Source organism: Oncorhynchus tshawytscha, linkage group LG13 (assembly GCF_018296145.1).
Source record: "Oncorhynchus tshawytscha isolate Ot180627B linkage group LG13, Otsh_v2.0, whole genome shotgun sequence".
Classification (NCBI taxonomy): domain Eukaryota; kingdom Metazoa; phylum Chordata; class Actinopteri; order Salmoniformes; family Salmonidae; genus Oncorhynchus; species Oncorhynchus tshawytscha.
This window is the reverse complement of record NC_056441.1, coordinates 1256119-1279010: the sequence shown is the minus strand read 5'-3', so window position 1 is coordinate 1279010 and position 22892 is coordinate 1256119. Positions and strand designations below refer to the sequence as shown.

General features: G+C 49.8%; 1 protein-coding gene across 3 annotated transcripts in view; it reads left to right on the top strand.

Annotated features, from left to right (window-relative positions):
- LOC112236116 (protein CBFA2T1-like) overlaps positions 1–22892 on the top strand; it is a 100665-nt gene that overhangs the window by 13974 nt on the left and 63799 nt on the right. For all 3 annotated transcript variants that reach the window (XM_042295054.1, XM_042295053.1, XM_042295052.1), the window contains exons 3-4: positions 1426–1515; positions 9903–10087. In XM_042295054.1, the coding sequence (XP_042150988.1) occupies positions 1426–1515; positions 9903–10087 (275 nt within the window). The remainder of the gene's footprint in view (positions 1–1425; positions 1516–9902; positions 10088–22892) is intronic.

Below are 22892 nucleotides of genomic sequence, written 5' to 3'. Positions count from 1 at the left end.
AAAAATGTCCACAGCATTGAAGGTCCCCAAGAACACAGTGTCCTCCATCATTCTTAAGTGGAAAAAAGTTTGAAACCACCAAGACTCTTCCTAGGGCTGGCCACCGGGCCAAACTGAGCAATCGGGGGAGAAGGGCCTAAAAATGTTTAAAAACCTGTTTTTGCTTTGTCATTATGTGTGTAGATTGATGAGGGGGGAGGACTATTGAATCCGTTTTAGAATGAGGCTGGAACGTAACAAAATGTGGAAAAGGGGGTCTCAACACTTTCTAGTGCTTTTGACCAGAGCCCTAGTCTTCTGATGTTAGTGGTGGTAATGTACATTGTATTGAGTAGAAGAGGTATTTAAACTAGCTCTGTCTCCCTAGACTTTCACTGTGTCTCTCCATATGTCTTCTATTAAACTAAAATCATTCAATCCTTGGCAGGACATGCTTCCAATAACTTATTATCATATAATGTATTCCATATGTATTCAGGTCTCTCTCTCTCTCTCTGTCTCTCTCTCTGTCTCTCTCTCTCTCATCTCTCTCCTCTCTCTCTCTTTCTTTCTCTCTCTCTCTCTCTCTCTCTCTCTCTCTCTTCTCACTCTCTCTCTCTGTTCTCACTCTCTGTTCTCTCTCTCTGTTCTCTCTCTCCCCTCCCTCTCTCTCTGTTCTCACTCTCTCTGTTCTCTCTCTCTCTCTGTTCTCTCTCTCTCTGTTCTCTCTGATCTCTCTCTCTCTCTCTCTCTTCTCTCTGTTCTCTCTCTCCCCTCCCTCTCTCTCTGTTCTCTCTCCCCTCCCCTCCCTCAATCTCTGTTCTCTCTCTCTCTCTGTTCTCTCTCCCCTCCCTCTCTCTCTGTTCTCTCTCTCTGTTCGCTCTCTCTCTGTTCTCTCTCTCTGTTCTCTCTCTCTCTGTTCTCTCTCTCCCTCTCTCTCTGTTCTCCCTCTCCCCTCCCTCTCTCTCTGTTCTCTCCCTCTCTGTTCTCTCTCTCCCCTCCCACTCTCTCTGTTCTCTCTCTCTGTTCTCTCTCTCCCTCTCTCTCTGTTCTCTCTCTCCCCTCCCTCTCTCTCTGTTCTCTCTCTCTCTCTGTTCTCTCTCTCCCTCCCTCTCTCTGTTCTCTCTCCCTCTCTGTTCTCTCTCCCCCTCCCTCTCTGTTCTCCTCTCTGTTCTCTCTCTCCCTCTCTCTCTGTTTCTCTCTCCCTCCCTCTCTCTCTGTTCTCTCTCTCTCTCTCTCTCTCTCTGTTCTCTGTTCTGTTCTCTCTCTCTCTCTCTGTTCTCTCTCTCCCCTCCCTCTCTCTGTTCTCTCTCTCCCTCCCTCTCTCTTCTCTCTCTCCCCTCCCTCTCTCTCTGTTCTCTCTCTCTCTTCTCTCTGTTCTCTCTCTCTGTTCTCTCTCTCCCCTCCCTCTCTCTCTGTTCTCTCTCCTCTCTGTCTCTGACCCAGAATTCCACGTTGACCATAGAGGAATTCCACTCCAAGCTCCAAGAAGCGACCAACTTCCCGCTCCGACCCTTCGTCATCCCGTTCCTGAAGGTACATAGTGTTTCCACAAGGGTACTGCACACACACACACACACACACACACACACACACACACACAACACACACACACACACACACACACACACACACACACACACAGCACACACACAGCACACACACAGCACACACACACGCCCCTCCACAGATCTGGAAACCACTTACCCAGCCGCAGAGCTGAGACACGGAGATACATATTTCCACTAGTCTGTTTTCCCCCTCATTCCTTGGATGGAAGGAACGCGGCATGCAGGCCATACTAAATTCCCTAAATGGCTACATGATTTACATGAAGCATTGAATTTCCTGTTCTATGTGACTGCATTTCATTTGAATGGTACGTGTTTTTCTCTCTCTGTATTTCAGATGTTAACTGGAGAGATGTAATGTGACCTAGCTCCACCCCCAGTGATGTAATGTGACCTAGCTCCACCCCCAGTGATGTAATGTGACCTAGCTCCACCCCTAGTGATGTGATTTGACCTAGCTCCACCCCTAGTGATGTGATTTGACCTAGCTCCACCCCCAGTGATGTAATGTGACCTAGCTCCACCCCCAGTGATGTAATGTGACCTAGCTCCACCCCTAGTGATGTTGTGACCTAGCTCCACCCCCAGTGATGTGAATGTGACCTAGCTCCACCCCCAGTGATGTTATGTGACCTAGCTCCACCCCCAGTGATGTCATTGACCTAGCTCCACCCCCAGTGATGTCATTTGACCTAGCTCCACCCCCAGTGATGTAATTTGACCTAGCTCCACCCCCAGTGATGTGATTTGACCTAGCTCCACCCCTAGTGATGTGATTTGACCTAGCTCCACCCCTAGTGATGTGATATGACCAAGCTCCACCCCCAGGGATGTGATTTGACCTAGCTCCACCCCCAGTGATGTGATTTGACCTAGCTCCACCCCCAGTGAGGTTATTTGACCTAGCTCCACCCCAGTGATGTCATTTGACCTAGCTCCACCCCCCCAGTGATGTCATTTGACCTAGCTCCACCCCCAGTGATGTCATTTGACCTAGCTCCACCCCCAGTGATGTCATTTGACCTAGCTCCAGTGATGTCATTTGACCTAGCTCCAGTGATGTCATCTGACCTAGCTCCACCCCCAGTGATGTGATTTGACCTAGCTCCACCCCCAGTGATGTGATTTGACCTAGCTCCACCCCAGTGATGTAATTTGACCTAGTTCCACCCCCAGTGATGTCATTTGCCCTAGCTCCTCCACCCCAGTGATGTAATGTGACCTAGCTCCACCCCAATGATGTAATGTGACCTAGCTCCACCCCAGTGATGTAATGTGACCTTGATGATTTGACCTAGCTCCACCCCAGTGATGTGATTTGACCTAGCTCCACCCCCAGTGATGTAATTTGACCTAGCTCCACCCCCAGTGATGTGATTTGACCTAGCTCCACCCCAGTGATGTGATTTGACCTAGCTCCACCCCCAGTGATGCGATTTGACCTAGCTCCACCCCAGTGATGTAATGTGACCTACCTCCACCCCCAGTGAAATAGCATCAGTTTAGTTGAGGGGAGGTCTGGACTGACCCCCTGTCTCTCTCTGGTCACCCTACTCTAGTCTGTTAGGCTACTTTCCAAATGGCTCCCTATATAGCTCACTAATGATCGTACACTATTCTCTGTGGGCTCTGGTCAAGAGTAGTGCACTACATAGTGAATAGGGTCCCATTTGGTACACATGCCATTGGTTTTCTCCCTTGTAGCTAGTTTTGTAGGGCACAGTAACATGAACAAATGTAGCCTAGGCCCTCTGTAAAGTAGCCATCCACTCATGCCTCAACATCAACTCTAGTAAACTGATTGATAGGGGCCAGGTAGAACCAACTCAACACTTAACCAAGAGTTCAGTTATTTTAATTTACTCAACCTCTCCTCGTCCATCTCTCCCTTTCATTTGTCCCCCCCCCTCTCTACCAGCTCCCTCTTCCTCTCTCTCTCTGTCTCTCTCTCTGTCTCTCTCTGTGTCTCTCTCTCTCTCTCTTCTCTCTCTCTCTCCACCAGCTCCCTCTCCAATCTCTCTTTCTCTCTCCCTTTTTCTCTCTCAACCAGCCCTCCCCCTCCACCCAGATCCCTCTCTTGCTCTCTACTCCTCTCTCCTCCACTCCCTGCCATATGGTTGCTGTATAATTTTTTTGTCTAATTTTAGTGCTCTGAATGAACACGTTTCTCTCTCTCTCGCTCCCTCTACGGGGCCTTTAATGCCAGAGGCCATATGGCAGAGAGTGGTGAGCGGGAACGGGGGGCTTTTATAGGTGCCTGCTAGAGACGGAAGAGACCTGAGCGCAGCTGCAGCAATCTGCATTAGGATGGCTGGGGGTTTTCTTCTTAATGTCACGATGTAGAGAGGGCAGGGGGATAGAGAGAGGAGTAAACAACATACCAGATCCACAGAGATCAGTGTTCAACATGGACAGTAAACATACCAGATCCACAGAGATCAGTGTTCAACATGGACAGTAAACATACCAGATCCACAGAGATCAGTGTTCAACATGGACAGTAAACATACCAGATCCACAGAGATCAGTGTTCAACATGGACAGTAAACATACCAGATCCACAGAGCTCAGTGTTCAACATGGACAGTAAACATACCAGATCCACAGAGATCAGTGCTTTCAGACCACTCAGAAACAGAAACATTTGGCTAGGATACCTATTAGGCTACAATATTTAATATCACAGGGTTTTGTTGTATAAACTAAACTCTGTAGCTAAACTAGCCATATATCAAGCCTAATTTGTAATAATATTTATAGGATTTAGTTATAGTTGATGGTGATGAATTGTCTTGTATCATCATGACGTCTCTGCTGTCGTTGAATGTGTCCCAAATTATACCTTTTTCCCTATATAGTGCACTACTACAGACCAGGGTCCATAGAACCCTATTCCCTATATAGTGCACTACTACAGACCAGGGTCCATAGAACCCTATTCCCTATATAGTGCACTACTATAGACCAGAGCCCTATAGAACCCTATTCCCTATATAGTACACTACTATAGACCAGAGCCCTATAGAACCCTATTCCCTATATAGTGCACTACTTTAGACCAGAGCCCTATTCCCTATATAGTGCACTACTTTAGACCAGAGCCCTATTCCCTATATAGTGGTACTACTATAGACCAGAGCCCTATTCCCTATATAGTGCACTACTTTAAACCAGAGCCCTATTCCCTACATAGTGCACTACTTTAGACCAGAGCCCTATTCTCTATATAGTGCACTACTTTAGACCAGAGCCCTATGGAACCCTATTCCCTATATAGTGCACTACTTTAGACCAGAGCCCTATAGAACCCTATTCCCTATATAGTGCACTACTATAGACCAGAGCCCTATGGAACCCTATTCCCTATATAGTGCACTACTATAGACCAGAGCCCTATGGAACCCTATTCCCTATATAGTGCACTACTATAGACCAGAGCCCTATAGAACCCTATTTCGGTTCTAGATAACATATTTTTTCTGAGTGTACAGGGCAGAAATAGCCACGCTCTCATTCTGAATAATAAGAACAACACAAACCTTTTCAAAAAAAACCTCCGTCTGGTGGCTTTGAGGTCACATGTACACATTTATGACTCCCAGCCACCTCTCTCCGTCTCTCATTATCAGGACAGAGAGAGAGAGTGATCATAAACACCAGCTATTTCTATGTCTAAACTAGCCCTTTGATGGTGACAGGTAGTGGGCACTCTGCCTTTCTGTGTACATCCCAAATGGTAGCCTATTTCATATATACACTGCACTACTTCTGATATATAATGCACTATATAGGGAATAGGGTGCCACCCTGGTCTAAAGTAGTGCACTATATTGGGAATAGGGTGCCATTTGGGACACTGCCTGTGGTTTGTTGTTCCTTGGGAATCAGAGGAATCTCTGGGAGGACTAATGCATTATGGGTCACAGGAAATAGATCACTTTGGACATGATATAATCAGTATTAGAGTCCTTTTAGGCTCCCACAGTGTAAACCTCTGGAGTGGAACAAAAGCCCTCAAACTTCACAGTAGAGCTGCTAATGGATAAGCTAAAGCCTAGAATGTCACAGAGGATAATGGTTTGGTACTGTTGTTCAGATGATGTGAAGTTATTGTTGTGTCTTTGAGGGACAGAAAACCTACCGCGTCACAGAAATACACAGCTAAGTCCTTGAGGATGATGGCTAGTTCCTTTTAGCTTCAGATGATGTGGGTAGCTGTTATGTGTTGTATTTATTTGTGGTAAAAAAAAAAAACGACCATTACACACAAAGAACATCCAAAACACTGAGGACAGAGGATAATAATGAGGACAACAGAAGATAATGCTGTGGAGGACAGATGATAATGCCACAGAGGACAGATGATAATGTCACTGAGGACAGAGGATAATAATGAGGACAACAGAAGATAATGCTGTGGAGGACAGATGATAATGCCACAGAGGACAGATGATAATGTCACTGAGGACAGAGGATAATAATGAGGACAACAGAAGATAATGCTGTGGAGGACAGATGATAATGCCACAGAGGACAGATGATAATGTCACTGAGGACAGAGGATAATAATGAGGACAACAGAAGATAATGCTGTGGAGGACAGATGATAATGCCACAGAGGACAGATGATAATGTCACGGAGGACAGAGGATAATGACGCGGTAGACAAAGAATAATGTCGCGGAATGAACTAGACCTTTTTTGCCCTTGTATGAGATGTTCCTCAGCAACCCCCATCACCCCAAACAGCCCATCCAGAACAAAACCTAGAGATGGCAGCTTCGCTTCAAGTCCTCAGGAAACTGTGCAGTATTTAGTTTTTTTATGTATTGTTTCTTACATTGTTAGCCCAGAAAACCTTAAGTGTTATTACATACAGCCGGGAAGAACTATTGGATATCAGAGAGACGTAAATTTACCAGCACTACGACCAGGAATATGACTTTCCCAAAGCAGATCCATTGTCTGCACCTCCCAGGGCATTTGAACTGATTCCAGAGGCCAACCGAAAACAACTCCGTCGGAGGAGAGGGTGCCAGAACGGTTTTCTAGTGAAGCTTCGGATGTGGGCACACCACCCACCGCTTCCGAGTATATTACTCACTAATGTCCAGTCCCTAGTTAACAAAGTCGATGAAATCAGGGCAAGAGTTGCTTTTCAAAGAGATATGTGGGGTTGTAACATACTCTGTTTCACGGAGACATGACTAGCTGAGGACATGCTGTCAGAGTCAATACAGTTAGCTGGGGACATGCTGTCGGAGTACGTACAGCCAACGGGATTCCCAGTGCATTGCGCCGACAGGAACAAACATCTCTCTGGTAAGAAGAAGGGCGGGGGTGTATGTTTCATGATTAATGACTCATGGTATAATTGTAACAACATACTCAAGTACTTTTGTTCACCTGACCTAAAATTCTTCACAATCAAATGCCGACTTATTATCTACCAAGAAAACTCTCCTCGTCACAGCCGTGTATATGATTCTGTGAGGGAGTTTATCAGGAAGTGTATTGGCGATGTTGTAACCACTGTGACTATTAAAACATACCCTAACCAGAAACCATGGATAGATGGCAGCATTCGCGCAAAACTGAACTGAAAGCACCGCATTTAATCATGGCAAGGTGACTGGAAACATGGCCGAATACAAACAGTGTAGTTATTTCCTCCGTAAGGCAATCAAACAAGCAACGTGTCAGTATAGAGACAAAGTGGAGTCGCAATTCAACGGCTCAAACACGAGACTTGTGTTGCAGGGTCTACAGACTATCACGGATTACAAAAAGAAACCCAGCAACGTCCCTGGGTTTGCTCAGCGTTGCTCAGTTTGAGAACAATACACGGCCCGCTACCAAAGCCTGCGGACTCTCCTTCACCGCAGCCAACGTGAGTAAAGCATTTAAACGTGTTAACCCTCGCAAGGCTGCAGGCCCACACGGCATCCCCAGCCGCGCCCTCAGAGCATGCGGAGACCAGCTGGCTGGTGTGTTTACAGACATATTCAATCAATCCCTATCCCAGTCTGTTGTTCCCACATACTTCAAGAGGGCCACCATTGTTCCTGTACCCAAGAAAGCTAAGGTAACGGAACTAAATTACTATCGCCCAGTGGCACTCCCTTCTGTCATCATGAAGTACTTTGAGAGACTAGTCAAGGACCATATCACCTCCACCCTACCTGACACCCTAGACCACCCACTCCAATTTGCTTAGGAGGCTGAAAAGGTCCACATCGTCCACAGACGATGCAATCGCCATCCCACTGCACACTGCCCTATCCCATCTGGACAAAAGGAATACCTATGTAAGAATGCTGTTCATTGACTACAGCTCAGCATTCAACACCATTGTACCCTCCAAACTCATCATTAAGCTCGAGGCCCTGGGTCTCAACCCCGCCTTGTGCAACTGGGTTCTGGACTTCCTGACGGGCCGCCCCCAGGTTGTGAGGGTAGGAAACAACACCTCCACCTCCCTGGTCCTCAACACTGGGGCCCCACAGAGGGTTCTCAGCCCTCTCCTGTACTCCCTTCACCCATTACTGCGTGGACATGCACGCCTCCAACTTAATCACAAAGTTCGCAGACGACACTACAGTGGTAGGCTTGATTACCAACAACGACTAGGTGGCCTACGGGGAGGAGGTGAGGGCCCTCGGAGTGTGGTGTCAGGAAAATAACCTCTCACTCAATATCAGTAAAACAAAAGAGGTGATCGTGGACTTCAGGAAACAGCAAAGGGAGCACCCCCCTATCCACATCGAATGGACAGGAGTGGAGAATGTGGACATTTCTAAGTTCCTCGTTGTACACATCACTGACAATCGGAAATGGTCCATGCACACAGACAGTGTGGTGAAGAAGGCGCAACAGCGCCAACTGCACCGTCCACAACCGCAGAACTCTCCAGAGGGCGGTGCAGTTCTGCAGAACGCATCACCGGGGGCAAAACTACCTGCCCTCCAGGACACCTACCCTGCCCGATGTCACAGGAATGCCAAAAAGATCATCAAGGACAACAACCACCCGAGCCACTGCCTGTTCACCCTGCTATCATCCAGAAGGCGAGGTCAGTACAGGTGCATCAGAATTGGGACTGAGAGACTGAAAAACAGCTTCTATCTCAAGGCCATCAGACTGTTAAACAGCCATCACTATCACAGAGAGGTGGCTGCCAACATACATTTGATACCATTGGCCACTTTAATAAATTGAACACTAGTCACTTTAATAATGTCACTTTAAGAATGTTTACATACTGTACATACTATGTCTGTGATTTGTGGTTGTCTCACCTAGCTGTCTGAAGAAAAAAGCACTCTCTGGATAAGTCTCACTGGATAAGTCTCACTGGATAAGTCTCACTGGATAAGTCTCACTGGATAAGTCTCTGGATAAGTCTCACTGGATAAGTCTCTCTAGATAAGTCTCTATAGATAAGTCTCGATAGATAAGTCTCTATAGATAAGTCTCTCTGGATAAGTCTCTAGATAAGTCTCTCAGCATAAGTCTCTCTGGATAAGTCTCTATAGATAAGTCTCTATAGATAAGTCTCTCTGCATAAGTCTCTGCATAAGTCTCTATAGATAAGTCTCTCAGCATAAGTCTCTCTGGATAAGTCTCTATGGATAGGTCTCTATAGATAAGTCTCTCTGCATAAGTCTCTGCATAAGTCTCTATAGATAAGTCTCTCAGCATAAGTCTCTCTGGATAAGTCTCTATGGATAGGTCTCTATAGATAAGTCTCTCTGCATAAGTCTCTATGGATAAGTCTCTCTAGATAAGTCTCTCTGGATAAGAACGTCTGCTAATTGACTCAAATATAAATGCCTCACAAAGTACAGCCAAGTCCCTGAGGATAATAGAATAATTGCATGTCATATTACGGTACCAGAGCATAGTATGTGTTAGTTCTCCTCAGGTAAGGTGAGGTGTACGCTGGTGTTATGGTTATGTCTTCGTGTACACTACTGGTCCATTTACAACACCTTCTCATTCAAGTTGTTTTTGTATTTGTACTATTTTCTACATTGTAGAATAATAGTGAAGACATCTAAACTATGAAATAACACATATAGTGTATATGGAATCATATAGTAACCAAAAAAATGTTAAACAAATTCAAATGTCTTTTATATTTGAAATTCTTCAAAAAGCCACCCTTTGCCTTGATGACGTGTGTTACTGTATCTGTTACTGTTTGAGAGACAGAACTCAGTCCAGACAAGTCCAGATTTGGACCACTATTTCATGAGGTGCTATGTCAGATGGTAATATACAGTTTTGTGTCGTGTACTGTCTGTCAGTCCCCAGCAGATCCAGATCTTGACCACTGTCTCCCCTCTACAGGCCAACCTGCCACTCCTACAGCGGGAACTGCTGCACTGTGCCCGTCTGGCCAAGCAGAACCCAGCTCAGTACCTGGCACAACACGAACAGCTCCTCCTGGACACCTCCTCCACCACCTCCCCCGTCGACTCCTCAGAACTACTCCTAGACCTCAACGACAACGGCAAGAGGAGAACACCTGACAGGTGATGGGTGTGGTGTCTCCTGGCTCTAGAGGAGAACACCTGACAGGTGAGGTTGATGTCTGCTGGCTCTAGAGGAGAACACCTGACAGGTGAGGTTGATGTCTGCTGGCTCTAGAGGATAACACCTGACAGGTGAGGTTGGTGTCTGCTGGCTCTAGAGGATGAGGTTGATGTCTGCTGGCTCTACCTGACAGGTGAGGTAGGTGTTGATGTCTGCTGGCTCTAGAGGATAACACCTGACAGGTGAGGTTGGTGTCTGCTGGCTCTAGAGGATAACACCTGACAGGTGAGGTTGGTGTCTGCTGGCTCAATAGGAGAACACCTGACAGGTGAGGTTGATGTCTGCTGACTCTAGAGGAGAACACCTGACAGGTGAGGTAGGGGTTGGTGTCTGCTGACTCTAGAGGAGAACACCTGACAGGTGAGGTAGGTGTTGATGTCTCCTGGCTGTAGAGGAGAACACCTGACAGGTGAGGTTGGTGTTGGTGTCTGCTGACTCTAGAGGAGAACACCTGACAGGTGAGGTTGGTGTCTGCTGGCTCTAGAGGATAACACCTGACAGGTGAGATTGGTGTTGATGTCTGCTGGCTCTAGAGGAGAACACCTGACAGGTGAGGTTGGTGTCTGCTGGCTCTAGAGTATAACACCTGACAGGTGAGGTTGGTGTGATGTCTGCTGGCTCTAGAGGAGAACACCTGACAGGTGAGGTTGGTGTCTCCTGGCTCTAGAGGAGAACACCTGACAGGTGAGGTTGGTGTCTGCTGGCTCTAGAGTATAACACCTGACAGGTGAGGTTGGTGTTGATGTCTGCTGGCTCTAGAGGAGTACACCTGACAGGTGAGGTTGGTGTTGATGTCTGCTGGCTCTAGAGGAGAACACCTGACAGGTGATGTTGGTGTTGGTGTCTCCTGGCTCTAGAGGAGAACACCTGACAGGTGAGGTTGATGTCTGCTGGCTCTAGAGGAGAACACCTGACAGGTGAGGTTGATGTCTGCTGGCTCTAGAGGATAACACCTGACAGGTGAGGTTGGTGTCTGCTGGCTCTAGAGGAGAACACCTGACAGGTGAGGTTGATGTCTGCTGGCTCTAGAGGAGAACACCTGACAGGTGAGGTAGGTGTTGATGTCTGCTGGCTCTAGAGGATAACACCTGACAGGTGAGGTTGGTGTCTGCTGGCTCTAGAGGATAACACCTGACAGGTGAGGTTGGTGTCTGCTGGCTCAATAGGAGAACACCTGACAGGTGAGGTTGATGTCTGCTGACTCTAGAGGAGAACACCTGACAGGTGAGGTAGGGGTTGATGTCTGCTGACTCTAGAGGAGAACACCTGACAGGTGAGGTAGGTGTTGATGTCTCCTGGCTGTAGAGGAGAACACCTGACAGGTGAGGTTGGTGTTGGTGTCTGCTGACTCTAGAGGAGAACACCTGACAGGTGAGGTTGGTGTCTGCTGGCTCTAGAGGATAACACCTGACAGGTGAGATTGGTGTTGATGTCTTCTGGCTCTAGAGGAGAACACCTGACAGGTGAGGTTGGTGTCTGCTGGCTCTAGAGTATAACACCTGACAGGTGAGGTTGGTGTTGATGTCTGCTGACTCTAGAGGAGAACACCTGACAGGTGAGGTTGGTGTTGATGTCTCCTGGCTCTAGAGGAGAACACCTGACAGGTGAGGTTGGTGTCTGCTGGCTCTAGAGTATAACACCTGACAGGTGAGGTTGGTGTTGATGTCTGCTGGCTCTAGAGGAGTACACCTGACAGGTGAGGTTGGTGTTGATGTCTGCTGGCTCTAGAGGAGAACACCTGACAGGTGATGTTGGTGTTGGTGTCTCCTGGCTCTAGAGGAGAACACCTGACAGGTGAGGTTGATGTCTGCTGGCTCTAGAGGAGAACACCTGACAGGTGAGGTTGATGTCTGCTGGCTCTAGAGGAGAACACCTGACAGGTGAAGTTGGTGTTGATGTCTGCTGGCTCTAGAGGATAACACCTGACAGGTGAGGTTGGTGTCTGCTGGCTCTAGAGGAGAACACCTGACAGGTGAGGTTGGTGTTGATATCTCCTGGCTCCAGAGGAGAACACCTGACAGGTGAGGTTGATGTCTGCTGGCTCTAGAGGAGAACACCTGACATGTGAGGTTGATGTCTGCTGGCTCTAGAGGATAACACCTGACAGGTGAGGTTGATGTCTGCTGGCTCTAGAGGAGAACACCTGACAGGTGATGTTGGTGTTGATGTCTCCTGGCTCTAGAGGAGAACACCTGACAGGTGAGGTTGATGTCTGCTGGCTCTAGAAGAGAACACCTGACAGGTGACGTAGGGGTTGGTGTCTGCTGGCTCTAGAGGAGAACACCTGGGATGTGAGGTTGGTGTTGATGTCTGCTGGCTCTGGAGGAGAACATAAGACAGGTGAGGTTGGTGTTGATGCCTGGCCTCTAGAGGAGAACACCTGACAGGTGAGTTTGGTGTCTGCTGGCTCAATAGGAGAACACCTGACAGGTGAGGTTGATGTCTGCTGACTCTAGAGGAGAACACCTGACAGGTGAGGTAGGGGTTGGTGTCTGCTGACTCTAGAGGAGAACACCTGACAGGTGAGGTAGGTGTTGATGTCTCCTGGCTCTAGAGGAGAACACCTGACAGGTGAGGTTGATGTTGATGTCTGCTGGCTGTAGAGGAGAACACCTGACAGGTGAGGTTGGTGTTGGTGTCTGCTGACTCTAGAGGAGAACACCTGACAGGTGAGGTTGGTGTCTGCTGGCTCTAGAGGATAACACCTGACAGGTGAGGTTGGTGTTGATGTCTGCTGGCTCTAGATGAGAACACCTGACAGGTGAGGTTGGTGTTGATGTATCCTGGCTCTAGAGGAGAACACCTGACAGGTGAGGTTGGTGTCTGCTGGCTCTAGAGTATAACACCTGACAGGTGAGGTTGGTGTTGATGTCTGCTGGCTCTAGAGGAGTACACCTGACAGGTGAGGTTGGTGTTGATGTCTGCTGGCTCTAGAGGAGAACACCTGACAGGTGATGTTGGTGTTGGTGTCTCCTGGCTCTAGAGGAGAACACCTGACAGGTGAGGTTGATGTCTGCTGGCTCTAGAGGAGAACACCTGACAGGTGAGGTTGATGTCTGCTGGCTCTAGAGGATAACACCTGACAGGTGAGGTTGGTGTCTGCTGGCTCTAGAGGAGAACACCTGACAGGTGAGGTTGATGTCTGCTGGCTCTAGAGGAGAACACCTGACAGGTGAGGTAGGTGTTGATGTCTGCTGGCTCTAGAGGATAACACCTGACAGGTGAGGTTGGTGTCTGCTGGCTCTAGAGGATAACACCTGACAGGTGAGGTTGGTGTCTGCTGGCTCAATAGGAGAACACCTGACAGGTGAGGTTGATGTCTGCTGACTCTAGAGGAGAACACCTGACAGGTGAGGTAGGGGTTGGTGTCTGCTGACTCTAGAGGAGAACACCTGACAGGTGAGGTAGGTGTTGATGTCTCCTGGCTCTAGAGGAGAACACCTGACAGGTGAGGTTGGTGTTGATGTCTGCTGGCTCTAGAGGAGAACACCTGACAGGTGAGGTTGGTGTCTGCTGGCTCTAGAGGATAACACCTGACAGGTGAGATTGGTGTTGATGTCTGCTGGCTCTAGAGGAGAACACCTGACAGGTGAGGTTGGTGTCTGCTGGCTCTAGAGGATAACACCTGACAGGTGAGGTTGGTGTTGATGTCTGCTGGCTCTAGAGGAGAACACCTGACAGGTGAGGTTGGTGTTGATGTCTGCTGGCTCTAGAGGAGAACACCTGACAGGTGAGGTTGGTGTCTGCTGGCTCTAGAGTATAACACCTGACAGGTGAGGTTGGTGTTGATGTCTGCTGGCTCTAGAGGAGTACACCTGACAGGTGAGGTTGTTGTTGATGTCTGCTGGCTCTAGAGGAGAACACCTGACAGGTGATGTTGGTGTTGGTGTCTCCTGGCTCTAGAGGAGAACACCTGACAGGTGAGGTTGATGTCTGCTGGCTCTAGAGGAGAACACCTGACAGGTGAGGTTGATGTCTGCTGGCTCTAGAGGATAACACCTGACAGGTGAGGTTGGTGTCTGCTGGCTCTAGAGGAGAACACCTGACAGGTGAGGTTGATGTCTGCTGGCTCTAGAGGAGAACACCTGACAGGTGAGGTAGGTGTTGATGTCTGCTGGCTCTAGAGGATAACACCTGACAGGTGAGGTTGGTGTCTGCTGGCTCTAGAGGATAACACCTGACAGGTGAGGTTGATGTCTGCTGGCTCTAGGAGAACACCTGACAGGTGAGGTTGATGTCTGCTGACTCTAGAGGAGAACACCTGACAGGTGAGGTAGGGGTTGATGTCTGCTGACTCTAGAGGAGAACACCTGACAGGTGAGGTAGGTGTGTGATGTCTCCTGGCTGTAGAGGAGAACACCTGACAGGTGAGGTTGGTGTTGGTGTCTGCTGACTCTAGAGGAGAACACCTGACAGGTGAGGTTGGTGTCTGCTGGCTCTAGAGGATAACACCTGACAGGTGAGATTGGTGTTGATGTCTGCTGGCTCTAGAGGAGAACACCTGACAGGTGAGGTTGGTGTCTGCTGGCTCTAGAGTATAACACCTGACAGGTGAGGTTGGTGTTGATGTCTGCTGGCTCTAGAGGAGAACACCTGACAGGTGAGATTGGTGTTGATGTCTTCTGGCTCTAGAGGAGAACACCTGACAGGTGAGGTTGGTGTCTGCTGGCTCTAGAGTATAACACCTGACAGGTGAGGTTGGTGTTGATGTCTGCTGGCTCTAGAGGAGAACACCTGACAGGTGAGGTTGGTGTTGATGTCTGCTGGCTCTAGAGGAGAACACCTGACAGGTGAGGTTGGTGTTGATGTCTCCTGGCTCTAGAGGAGAACACCTGACAGGTGAGGTTGATGTCTGCTGGCTCTAGAGGAGAACACCTGACAGGTGAGGTTGATGTCTGCTGGCTCTAGAGGATAACACCTGACAGGTGAGGTTGGTGTCTGCTGGCTCTAGAGGAGAACACCTGACAGGTGAGGTTGATGTCTGCTGGCTCTAGAGGAGAACACCTGACAGGTGAGGTAGGTGTTGATGTCTGCTGGCTCTAGAGGAGAACACCTGACAGGTGAGGTTGGTGTCTGCTGGCTCTAGAGGATAACACCTGACAGGTGAGGTTGGTGTCTGCTGGCTCAATATGACAGGTGAGGTTGATGTCTGCTGACTCTAGAGGAGAACACCTGACAGGTGAGGTAGGGGTTGGTGTCTGCTGACTCTAGAGGAGAACACCTGACAGGTGAGGTAGGTGTTGATGTCTCCTGGCTGTAGAGGAGAACACCTGACAGGTGAGGTTGGTGTTGGTGTCTGCTGACTCTAGAGGAGAACACCTGACAGGTGAGGTTGGTGTCTGCTGGCTCTAGAGGATAACACCTGACAGGTGAGATTGGTGTTGATGTCTGCTGGCTCTAGAGGAGAACACCTGACAGGTGAGGTTGGTGTCTGCTGGCTCTAGAGGATAACACCTGACAGGTGAGGTTGGTGTTGATGTCTGCTGGCTCTAGAGGAGAACACCTGACAGGTGAGGTTGGTGTTGATGTCTCCTGGCTCTAGAGGAGAACACCTGACAGGTGAGGTTGGTGTCTGCTGGCTCTAGAGTATAACACCTGACAGGTGAGGTTGGTGTTGATGTCTGCTGGCTCTAGAGGAGTACACCTGACAGGTGAGGTTGGTGTTGATGTCTGCTGGCTCTAGAGGAGAACACCTGACAGGTGATGTTGGTGTTGGTGTCTCCTGGCTCTAGAGGAGAACACCTGACAGGTGAGGTTGATGTCTGCTGGCTCTAGAGGAGAACACCTGACAGGTGAGGTTGATGTCTGCTGGCTCTAGAGGAGAACACCTGACAGGTGAAGTTGGTGTTGATGTCTGCTGGCTCTAGAGGATAACACCTGACAGGTGAGGTTGGTGTCTGCTGGCTCTAGAGGAGAACACCTGACAGGTGAGGTTGGTGTTGATATCTCCTGGCTCCAGAGGAGAACACCTGACAGATGAGGTTGATGTCTGCTGGCTCTAGAGGAGAACACCTGACATGTGAGGTTGATGTCTGCTGGCTCTAGAGGAGAACACCTGACAGGTGAGGTTGATGTCTGCTGGCTCTAGAGGAGAACACCTGACAGGTGATGTTGGTGTTGATGTCTCCTGGCTCTAGAGGAGAACACCTGACAGGTGAGGTTGATGTCTGCTGGCTCTAGAAGAGAACACCTGACAGGTGACGTAGGGGTTGGTGTCTGCTGGCTCTAGAGGAGAACACCTGGGATGTGAGGTTGGTGTTGATGTCTGCTGGCTCTGGAGGAGAACATAAGACAGGTGAGGTTGGTGTTGATGCCTGCTGGCTCTAGAGGAGAACACCTGACAGGTGAGTTTGATGTATGCTGGCTCTAGAGGATAACACCTGACAGGTGATGTAGGGGTTGGTGTCTGCTGGCTGTAGAGGAGAACACCTGACAGGTGAGGTAGGGGTTGATGTCTGCTGACTCTAGAGGAGAACACCTGACAGGTGAGGTAGGTGTTGATGTCTCCTGGCTCTAGAGGAGAACACCTGACAGGTGAGGTTGATGTTGATGTCTGCTGGCTGTAGAGGAGAACACCTGACAGGTGAGGTTGGTGTTGGTGTCTGCTGACTCTAGAGGAGAACACCTGACAGGTGAGGTTGGTGTCTGCTGGCTCTAGAGGATAACACCTGACAGGTGAGGTTGGTGTTGATGTCTGCTGGCTCTAGATGAGAACACCTGACAGGTGAGGTTGGTGTTGATGTCTCCTGGCTCTAGAGGAGAACACCTGACAGGTGAAGTTGATGTCTGATGGCTCTAGAGGAGAACACCTGACAGGTGAGGTTGATGTCTGCTGGCTCTAGAGGAGAACACCTGACAGGTGAGGTTGGTGTTGATGTCTCCTGGCTCTAGAGGAGAACACCTGACAGGTGAGGTTGGTGTCTGCTGGCTCTAGAGGAGAACACCTGACAGGTGAGGTTGGTGTTGATGTCTCCTGGCTCTAGAGGAGAACACCTGACAGATGAGGTTGATGTCTGCTGGCTCTAGAGGAGAACACCTGACATGTGAGGTTGATGTCTGCTGGCTCTAGAGGAGAACACCTGACAGGTGAGGTAGGTGTTGATGTCTGCTGGCTCTAGAGGAGAACACCTGACAGGTGAGGTTGATGTCTGCTGGCTCTAGGCTGACTAGATGGAGAACACCTGACAGGTGAGGTTGGTGTTGATGTCTGCTGGCTCTGGAGGAGAACACCTGACAGGTGAGGTTGGTGTATGTCTGCTGCCTCTAGAGTAGAACACCTGACAGGTGAGTTTGACTGCTGGCTCTAGAGGAGAACACCTGACAGGTGAGGTTGGTGTCTGCTGGCTCTAGAGGAGAACACCTGACAGGTGAGGTAGGGGTTGGTGTCTGCTGACTCTAGAGGAGAACACCTGACAGGTGAGGTAGGGGTTGATGTCTGCTGGCTCTAGAGGAGAACACCTGACAGGTGAGGTTGATGTCTGCTGGCTCTAGAGGAGAACACCTGACAGGTGACGTAGGGGTTGGTGTCTGCTGGCTCTAGAGGAGAACACCTGGGATGTGAGGTTGGTGTTGATGTCTGCTGGCTCTGGAGGAGAACATAAGACAGGTGAGGTTGGTGTTGATGCCTGCTGGCTCTAGAGGAGAACACCTGACAGGTGAAGTTGGTGTTGATGTGTGCTGCCTCTAGAGGAGAACACCTGACAGGTGAGTTTGATATCTGCTGGCTCAATAGGAGAACACCTGACAGGTGAGGTTGATGTCTGCTGACTCTAGAGGAGAACACCTGACAGGTGAGGTAGGGGTTGGTGTCTGCTGACTCTAGAGGAGAACACCTGACAGGTGAGGTAGGTGTTGATGTCTGCTGGCTCTAGAGGATAACACCTGACAGGTGAGATTGGTGTTGATGTCTGCTGGCTCTAGAGGAGAACACCTGACAGGTGAGGTTGGTGTCTGCTGGCTCTAGAGGAGAACACCTGACAGGTGAGGTTGGTGTCTGCTGGCTCTAGAGGATAACACCTGACAGGTGAGGTTGGTGTTGATGTCTGCTGGCTCTAGAGGAGAACACCTGACAGGTGAGGTTGGTGTTGATGTCTGCTGGCTCTAGAGGAGAACACCTGACAGGTGAGGGGGTTGATGTCTGGTGGCTCTAGAGGAGAACACCTGACAGGTGAGGTTGGTGTTGATGTCTGTTGGCTCTGGAGGAGAACATAAGACAGGTGAGGTTGGTGTTGATGCCTGCTGGCTCTAGAGGAGAACACCTGACAGGTGAGTTTGATGTATGCTGGCTCTAGAGGATAACACCTGACAGGTGATGTAGGGGTTGGTGTCTGCTGGCTGTAGAGGAGAACACCTGACAGGTGAGGTAGGTGTTGATGTCTGCTGGCACTAGAGGAGAACACTTGACAGGTGAGGTTGATGGCTGGTGGCTCTAGAGGAGAACACCTGACAGGTGAGGTTCGTTTCTGCTGGCTCTAGAGGAGAACACCTGACAGGTGACTCTAGGTGACAGGGGAGGTGGGGTTGATGTCTGCTGGCTCTAGAGGAGAACACCTGACAGGTGAGGTAGGGGTTGGTGTCTGCTGGCTCTAGAGGAGAACACCTGACAGGTGAGGTTGATGTCTTCTGGCTCTAGAGGAGAACACCTGACAGGTGATGTTGGTGTTGATGTCTCCTGGCTCTAGAGGAGAACACCTGACAGGTGAGGTTGATGTCTGCTGGCTCTAGAGGAGAACACCTGACAGGTGAGGTTGGTGTTGATGTCTGCTGGCTCTAGAGGAGAACACCTGACAGGTGAGGTTGATGTCTGCTGGCTCTAGAGGATAACACCTGACAGGTGAGGTAGGGGTTGGTGTCTGCTGGCACTAGAGGAGAACACATGGTAGGTGAGGTTGGTGTTGATGTCTGTTGGCTCTGGAGGAGAACATAAGACAGGTGAGGTTGGTGTTGATGCCTGCTGGCTCTAGAGGAGAACACCTGACAGGTGAAGTTGGTGTTGATGTGTGCTGCCTCTAGAGGAGAACACCTGACAGGTGAGTTTGATGTCTGCTGGCTCAATAGGAGAACACCTGACAGGTGAGGTTGATGTCTGCTGACTCTAGAGGAGAACACCTGACAGGTGAGGTAGGGGTTGGTGTCTGCTGACTCTAGAGGAGAACACCTGACAGGTGAGGTAGGTGTTGATGTCTCCTGGCTCTAGAGGAGAACACCTGACAGGTGAGGTTGATGTTGATGTCTGCTGGCTGTAGAGGAGAACACCTGACAGGTGAGGTTGGTGTTGGTGTCTGCTGACTCTAGAGGAGAACACCTGACAGGTGAGGTTGGTGTCTGCTGGCTCTAGAGGATAACACCTGACAGGTGAGGTTGGTGTTGATGTCTGCTGGCTCTAGAGGAGAACACCTGACAGGTGAGGTTGGTGTTGATGTCTCCTGGCTCTAGAGGAGAACACCTGACAGGTGAGGTTGATGTCTGATGGCTCTAGAGGAGAACACCTGACAGGTGAAGTTGGTGTTGATGTCTGCTGGCTCTAGAGTTGAACACCTGACAGGTGAGGTTGATGTCTCCTGGCTCTAGAGGATAACACCTGACAGGTGAGGTTGGTGTCTGCTGGCTCTAGAGGAGAATACCTGACAGGTGAGGTAGGGGTTGGTGTCTGCTGGCTCTAGAGGAGAACACCTGGGAGGTGAGGTTGGTATTGATTTCTGCTGGCTGTAGAGGAGAACACCTGACAGGTGAGGTTGGTGTTGGTGTCTGCTGACTCTAGAGGAGAACACCTGACAGGTGAGGTAGGGGTTGGTGTCTGCTGACTCTAGAGGAGAACACCTGACAGGTGAGGTAGGTGTTGATGTCTGCTGGCTCTAGAGGAGAACACCTGACAGGTGAGGTTGATGTCTGCTGGCTCTAGAGGAGAACACCTGACAGGTGAGGTAGGGGTTGGTGTCTGCTGACTCTAGAGGAGAACACCTGACAGGTGAGGTAGGTGTTGATGTCTGCTGGCTCTAGAGGAGAACACCTGACAGGTGAGGTTGATGTCTCCTGGCTCTAGAGGATAACACCTGACAGGTGAGGTTGGTGTCTGCTGGCTCTAGAGGAGAATACCTGACAGGTGAGGTAGGGGTTGGTGTCTGCTGGCTCTAGAGGAGAACACCTGGGAGGTGAGGTTGGTGTTGATGTCTGCTGGCTCTAGAGGAGAACACCTGACAGGTGAGGTTGGTGTTGGTGTCTGCTGGCTCTAGAGGAGAACACCTGACAGGTGAGGTAGGGGTTGGTGTCTGCTGGCTCTAGAGGAGAACACCTGACAGGTGGTGTTGATGTCTGCTGGCTCTAGAGGAGAACACCTGACAGGTGAGGTTGATGTCTGCTGGCTCTAGAGGAGAACACCTGACAGGTGATGTTGATGTCTGCTGGCTCTAGAGGAGAACACCTGACAGGTGAGGTAGGGGTTGGTGTCTGCTGGCTTTAGAGGAGAACACCTGACAGGTGAGGTTGATGTCTGCTGGCTCTAGAGGAGAACACCTGACAGGTGAGGTTGGTGTTGGTGTCTGCTGGCTCTAGAGGAGAACACCTGACAGGTGAGGTAGGGGTTGGTGTCTGCTGACTCTAGAGGAGAACATCTGACAGGTGAGGTTGGTGTTGATGTCTCCTGGCTCTAGAGGAGAACACCTGACAGGTGAGGTTGGTGTCTGCTGGCTCTAGAGGAGAACACCTGACAGGTGAGGTAGGGGTTGGTGTCTGCTGGCTCTAGAGGAGAACACCTGACAGGTGAGGTGTTGATGTCTGCTGGCTCTAGAGGAGAACACCTGACAGGTGAGGTTGATGTCTGCTGGCTCTAGAGGAGAACACCTGACAGGTTGATGTCTGCTGGCTTGATGTCTGCTGGCTCTAGAGGAGAACACCTGACAGGTGTTGAGGGAGAACACCTGACAGGTTGGTGTCTGCTGGCTCTAGAGGAGAACACCTGACAGGTGAGTTGATGTTGATGTCTGCTGGCTCTAGAGGAGAACACCTGACAGGTGAGGTAGGGGTTGGTGTCTGCTGGCTCTAGAGGAGAACACCTGACAGGTGAGGTTGATGTTGATGTCTGCTGGCTCTAGAGGAGAACACCTGACAGGTGAGGTTGGTGTCTGCTGGCTCTAGAGGAGAACACCTGACAGGTGGTGTTGATGTCTGCTGGCTCTAGAGGAGAACACCTGACAGGTGAGGTGTGATGTCTGCTGGGCTCTAGAGGAGAACACCTGACAGGTGAGGTAGGGGTTGGTGTCTGCTGGCTTTAGAGGAGAACACCTGACACCTGACAGGTGATGTTGATGTCTGCTGGCTCTAGAGGAGAACACCTGACAGGTGAGGTAGGGGTTGGTGTCTGCTGGCTTTAGAGGAGAACACCTGACAGGTGATGTTGATGTCTGCTGGCTCTAGTGGAGAACACCTGACAGGTGAGGTAGGGGTTGGTGTCTGCTGGCTTTAGAGGAGAACACCTGACAGGTGATGGATGTCTGCTGGCTCTAGAGGAGAACACCTGACAGGTGAGGTGGGGTTGGTGTCTGAGTTGAGTGGAAGAAAACCTGAGATGAGGTTGAGTCTGCTGGCTCTAGAACATGGTATTGAGAGTGGAGATTCAGCATCTCACTGGTTTCCCTCTAGGTTACAGAGAGCTGGTAGTCCCATCCACCATACTACTAGGTGGGTGGTATAGAGGAGACGGACCTCTGGGTTACAGAGAGCTGGTAGTCCCATCCACCATACTACCAGGTGGGTGATATAGAGGAGATGGACCCACTGGTTGTCCTCTAGGTTACAGAGAACTGGCAGTCTCATTCACCAAACTACCAGGTGGGTGGTATAGAGGAGATGGACCCACTGGTTGCCCTCTAGGTTACAGAGAGCTGGTAGTCCCATCCACCACACTACCAGGTGGGTGGTATAGAGGAGATGGACCCACTGGTTGTCCTCTAGATTACAGAGAGCTGGTAGTCCCATCCACCACACTACCAGGTGGGTGGTATAGAGGAGATGTACCCACTGGTTGTCCTCTAGATTACAGAGAGCTGCTAGTCCCATCCACCAAACTACCAGGTGTGAAACAGGGAAGGGTCTCAGGGGGTATGCTAATTTGGTATAGAGCAGACCTAACTCACTCCATTAAATTAATCAAAACAGGAACATTTTACATTTGGCTAGAAATTCAAAAGGAAATGAACTCAACAGAGTAAAATGTCCTCCTGTGTGCTACCTATATCCCCCCACTAGAATCCCCATATTTTAATGAAGACCGCTTCTCCATCCTGGAGGGGTAAATCAATCATTTCCAGGCCCAGGGACATGTACTAGTCTGTGGCGACCTAAATGCCAGAACCGGACAAGAACCTGACACCCTCAGCACACAGGGGGACAAACACCTGCCTGGAGGTGACAGCATTCCCTCCCCCATATGCCCCCATAGGCACAACTATGACAACAAAAACAGGTCACAACTCCTGCAGCTCTGTCGCACGCTGGGTATGTACATAGTCAATGGTAGGCTTCGAGGGGACTCCTATGGTAGGTACACCTATAGCTCATCTCTTGGCAGTAGTACTGTAGACTACTTTATCACTTACCTCAACCCAGAGTCTCTCAGAGCGTTCACAGTCAGTCCACTGACGCCCCTATCAGATCACAGCAAAATCACAGTCTACTTGAACAGAGCAATACTCAATCATGAGGCATCAAAGCCAAAGGAACTGAATCATTTTAAGAAATGCTATAGAT